At 37.1% G+C, this 5,871-nt stretch overlaps 1 protein-coding gene across 1 annotated transcript; it reads left to right on the plus strand.

Moving 5' to 3' along the window:
- The first annotated feature begins 786 nt into the window (after nucleotides 1-786).
- On the plus strand, nucleotides 787-2,396 carry LOC135675017 (GDSL esterase/lipase At5g33370-like). The gene is made up of 5 exons (XM_065185280.1): nucleotides 787-1,046; nucleotides 1,147-1,274; nucleotides 1,368-1,610; nucleotides 1,680-1,932; nucleotides 2,033-2,396. Exons 1-5 carry the CDS (start codon nucleotides 803-805, stop codon nucleotides 2,263-2,265), a joined length of 1,101 nt encoding a protein of 366 aa, XP_065041352.1. The 5' UTR covers nucleotides 787-802; the 3' UTR covers nucleotides 2,266-2,396.
- The last annotated feature ends 3,475 nt before the right edge of the window (nucleotides 2,397-5,871 follow it).

Genomic DNA, 5,871 nt, shown 5'->3' on the forward strand with positions numbered 1-5,871 from the left:
AAAAACATATATATTATATATATAATCTTACTTTTATTTAGATATATTTTAACTATAATTATATTATAACTATAATTTTTTAGTTTTGGAGGTTTATTTCTGTAACTCAAGTTTCGAATCAAATTTATTAAGTTCTCATCAGTTAAAATAATATCATCAATAAATAAAATATTTCTTTATGTAATTACTAATCCATCAGTAATGTTATATATATATATATTTCAGAATCCACTTAGAACTTTGGTTTGAGTCCAAAGTGATAACATCAATATGGATAGGATTCGGATGGCAACAACCGAACGTAGTTTGCACGTGGAATACGATCTTAAACGTCATTCTCATCATCAATACGGGACGCTGTCGCTAAGTTCACAAGAGAGAGTCAGTCAATCTGCCATGAGACAATTCAAGCTAGAGCATATTAGACGTCACTGTATGATCCCCATGACCCCTGATGTTGATGCTTAATTTGAATGTGGATTAGACTATCGAGTGTCATTCTCATCATCAATAGATATGCTGCCACCGATCTCACATGAATTGATCATCAAATACCAAACTATGTGTATGTATACGTTGTAGAGCGGAAGGTGCAGCAGTAAAAGCGTCTACCAAACACTCGAAGGAGTAGATGGAGTGAATCAATTTAGGCTTTCAGGGCCACGGCGGTCCCTGTCGTCCTCCTCCATGACCTTTACTAGTTGGCAGGGGAAGGTGAAACGAGCCCTTGGCTCATCCTATATAAAGCCATCCACCCCCCGTGCTCTTCAGCCTCAACTTCGCACATCAGTCCTCCACGACCATGGCCGAGCCCCGAGGTCTTCTCTTCGCCCTCCTCCTCAGCCTAGTTGCAGCAGGGACACTGCCATCGTCGTCCTTGGCAACTCGTGCTTTCTTTGTGTTTGGGGACTCCCTGGTCGACAATGGCAACAACAACTACTTGGCAACCACAGCACGAGCCGATGAACCTCCGTACGGCATCGACACCCCATCTCACCGTGCTACAGGCCGATTCTCTAACGCGAAGAATGTCCCCGACATTGTCAGTTAAGTCGTCTTCTCCATGCTCACACTCATCCCGAGTGCATGCACATCCAAAACTCGGTCCTCTCATCTCTCTATAATTTCTCCGGTGTGTCTCATCAGGTGAATACCTCGGAGCTGAACCCACGTTGCCATACTTGAGCCCTCAGCTCGACGGAGAGAAGCTTCTGGTGGGTGCAAATTTCGCGTCGGCAGGGATCGGGATTCTCAACGACACCGGCTTCCAGTTTGTGAGTCTCGTCTCGCAGTCGACGAGGAGGGATCCACTTCAGTGGTCACTGATGTGCGCGCTCGTGTGTGTGCGTGTGTGTATGTGTTTGCAGGCCAACATAATTAGGATCAACAAGCAGCTGCATTACTTCGAGCAGTACCAGGGGAGGCTAAGCTCCTTGATCGGTGCGGAACGGACGAAGAAGCTCGTCAACGAGGGACTGGTTCTGATAACACTGGGAGGAAATGACTTCGTCAACAACTATTACCTCGTGCCTTACTCTGTCAGATCTCGAGAGTTCTCCCTGCCTGATTACATCCGTTATCTCATCTCGGAGTACAAGAAGATCCTCATGGTATGTATGCAACCTTTCGCTCTCTCCCTTCCTCCCTCCCTCTAAGTTTCTGTCGTTGTGACAATGCAGAAGCTCTACGATCTGGGTTGCCGACGATTCCTGGTCACCGGAATCGGGCCACTGGGTTGCGTGCCTGCTATACTAGCGACGAGGAGCAGGTCGGGCGCATGTGACCCGGAGATGCAACGCGTCCCAGACCTGTACAACCCCCAGCTGGTGCAGCTCATGAGCGAACTCAACAGCCAATATGGCGACGACGTCTTCGTTGCCGTCAATGCCTACAAGATGCACATGGACTTCATATCCGACCCCGCAGCATATGGTAATCAAAGAGAAAAGCCAAGTCTAGTGCGGTGTTCATCATCTGAAGACCAACAACACTCAAGCTGTAGTACTGATCATGCATGTGTTTGATTTGGCAGGCTTCGTCACATCGAAGGTGGCATGCTGCGGTCAAGGACCTTACAACGGACTGGGTCTGTGCACGGTTCTCTCGAATCTCTGCCCCAACAGGAACATCTATGCGTTTTGGGATGCATACCATCCTACCGAGAAAGCCAACCGGATCATCGTGGGCCAGTTCATGACGGGATCCAACGAGTACATGAACCCCATGAACTTGAGCACCATTCTGGCCATGGACGCACGCACCTGAGCTTGCGTCTCTCTCGTCCAGTCCAGTTCGCCTTGTGCTCATCGATCCATCGGCCGCAAGCTTATGCTTCGTTTTCCGAGTTAGCAAGCGTATGATGTCTGTGTAGTTTCTTAGCGGTGGGAGGTTTCATAGATGAGTCATGTGGTTTGATCTATTACCTTTGAAGTTACATGGCATTGTCAGTGAGTCAGCGGTCTAAAGGCGGTTCGATTTGCCAACGCATGTAACACTTAATATTGTGATGGAATTTATGCGTGTGTTTCATCTTTCTTTATGGATTGAAAGTATATTTTTTGTGGAGATGGAGACAAAGATGCAAGTGAAAGATGTCTTCTTCATGATGCTGTTAACCCAAAGAATAAATGCCGGCATGAAAGTAAAAAATTCTATGTTAAACAATATAAACTTATTTGAATTATTCCACCTGTATCAAAAATTCATTCAAAGCATTAATAAATATTTTTTTAATAATAAAAAATAAATCAATTTTTAGGCTAATTATATTATAGATAAATACTTAAAATTGTATGAATGTAACATCCCCATTTATTTCCCACATTGGAGTTGGATTAAGATTTGGCTGGTTGTATTTCTATTAACTAACTTAAAGTTTAAATATTTTAAGCTAATGAATCAGAATTAAATGGTGTTAAGAGTGAACTTAGTATAACAATCAACCTTGAAGCATGGAACTTGTTGGATTCTCCATTACAGATTTTGTAAAATCATAGTCCCTCCATTATCCCAAAGGAATTTATATTTTTCTTAAGTTGATTATGACTCTGATCCAAAATCATAGTCCCTGCAATATCTGGAGCATAGCAAGAAAATACTTTATTTACTTCAAATTTCATCATATAAATTTCATTTTATTTTATTTATTAAAAAAATCATATTTATTAAACTAATTTTATTTATAAATAGTTAAACATCTTCATAAATAATTTCAATTAAAAGTTGTTAGTGTTTTTTAAAGAAATCATATCATTTGTGCAGTAGCTTTGCCCAAAAATTGCTTTAAAAACTATTTTAAAAATTTGTTGAAAATTATAGTCGTAAAATTGTAATATAAAAATGGTTTTTGAAAAATTAGTATTGTAGCTTTACTTAGAAACCCAAAGTTACTTAATGCATGTTTATGAAAACTACTCACTATTTCCTCCTAAAAGAAGTTATTTACTGTAAAAACAAAAAACAAAGAAAACACGGTTATCCAAAAAATATATCTTAATACTTTAAAAAAATAAATATTGTATGTGTGGTAACTCTTTTATATTATTACAGAAGGTCATAACTATTTCCTTTATTTTCTAAAAAAAAAAAGGTTAGAGATAATTTTAGTTTAAGGCAACTAGAAATATGTGAAAATTTTGAATCGGTACATACTAATTAAAAAGGACCAACGGGAATTAGATTAACTATACTGTTTGATCATAATAACTGATAATACCATTCCGTTGCAATTTAATCGTTAGTTGCTAGTCTTTTTGGATTATCATAAGAACAAGCTGTCAAGCATAAATAGATCAATTCTTAAGACCTACATCCGTTAGTGTCTCTATCGAATCGAGGAACGCCTGTTAGATTGTGAGTACCGTAACAATATCGTAAGTGACAGCAATCTACATGAAATCTAATGGAAGACCATCATGATTCATTCATGTATGTCTTGTGAAAAGAATAGAGGACTAAATACAAGTGGAACTCTTTCTTTAATGATACCTTATTACTGGTCCATTAATATCCAAAAAAAAAAATTTGAGATAGAAATTAAAAACAAAAATTTATTTATTTTGAATATGATTATTTATCTTATCATATTCATATTTATTTAATTATATTTAACTCTACCAGATCATACAGAGTATTTGGGACCCGTTCCTATCAATTTTTTATGAGATAAAATTCTTAAAATCTTCTCAAAAGATAGATATTATTTTGAATTTGAAACTCCTCGTAAAATATAAATGTCTCATCTTGCTGCAAGGAATTTCCAAGGCTTTTTTGGAAAGTAATTTAGTAAAAAAACCTACATTACATGTCATCATCAATCTTGATCTCCATATTGTAAATAATTCATCGAAGCTTTTTTTCTTAAGTAATCTTTATATTTTTAGTGAGTATGAATTAATAGTGATCCAAACATCTAAGACCAATTTATAGTTTATAATGAATTCAAAGAGATAATGAGATATGTACAATGAATACTCGATGTTTGTATGTGATGCCCTATGTCTCTTCATGTCATATTTATTTATACCATTGTTGTCCGATGCAAGTATTCCAAATCTTATAACCAGGCCCACTAAATGAATAATTATGATCCATAATTGAAAGCATTAATATACTACTATGATGAAGAAGTACACATATTTGAGCAATAGTTACAAAGTGCCACTAACCCAAGATCTAAAACTTAAAAAAAATAAATAAATCAAAGCAGAAATTAAAAATATTATTTGAGCTTGTCAAAAGACTTAGAAACCTTGATACTCTAGACAGCCCTAGAAATTAAAAATATTATTTGGCCTTTTAGACCTATATACTCTAGACAGCTAGATCGCCTACTTTAGGTCTTTTAGACCTAAATACGGGTAATAGCATACCTTAAACTAGGTTAAGATTATCTTATCTTATCATATTTATATTTATTTCATCTTTTTAAAACTCTACTGCCGTATCTATCAGATTATCTAAGACTCAATTCTCCATGAAATTCTTGAAATCTCCTGAAAACATATTATCATAAACTTCACACTTCCGTTTAAAATAATCATCTTTCGAGAGCGATATTATTCTCTTTATAACTAATAATGTTGTTTGTTTGTAACTAATGAGACGAGGTCGCGTACGTCTCTAAACCAAGACAAAAAGGAGAAGAAGAATTAACTAACTATAATTTTTAGATAATTGCCTGCTAATATTGGATGTGGAATGGGAGGAGGAGAGAGTGCTGATTATTGCGTTGTCACCAAGTACAAGTATTGTAGTTCGTTTTATGGTCGGAAAGAAATCATTCACGGTTTTTGGCTTATGGCGCCCCTGATTCCGGTCCGATCGGGAAAACTGGCGATCGGTTGACTCGTGGATGATTTTTGTAGTGATATCTTGGCCTAATAATTTTTTTGAGGATGAATCTTACTCGTGGTTTGATTCTTGATTTCAGCCCTCTCATCATATTGACATATTTCCAAAGGAAATTATGGTAGCATTTGAAGGTACTAGGCGAACTTTGCTGTCTAAGAGTCGAACCTTTTTATAGAGATTATATAAAAATTCATCTCTTTTATAGAGACTAGGATGTCTTAAAATCCTAGTCTAGTCAACGTCGAGCTTTTTTCTTTACAGGATATTAAGACAGACATACATCCTGTCAACGTCGAACTTTGATCCTTGGACTGACAGACAGGAAAGAGTTTTCAGACACACAGGATCATTATCGGTCGCTTTTCTTTCTATTCGTACATAAAAGTGGAATAGAATAGAACTTCATCATGTATGTATGTGCGTTTTGGGTGCATGTTTGTCTGGTGTTGTGGATTTTTCAGGTTCTAGTTTATGTTATTTGTTCCTAATTATTGTTCAGAGTGGAGGTTCTACAACAAG

The sequence above is a fragment of the Musa acuminata genome, chromosome BXJ1-5, assembly GCF_036884655.1.
Source record: "Musa acuminata AAA Group cultivar baxijiao chromosome BXJ1-5, Cavendish_Baxijiao_AAA, whole genome shotgun sequence".
In the NCBI taxonomy this organism is placed as follows: domain Eukaryota; kingdom Viridiplantae; phylum Streptophyta; class Magnoliopsida; order Zingiberales; family Musaceae; genus Musa; species Musa acuminata.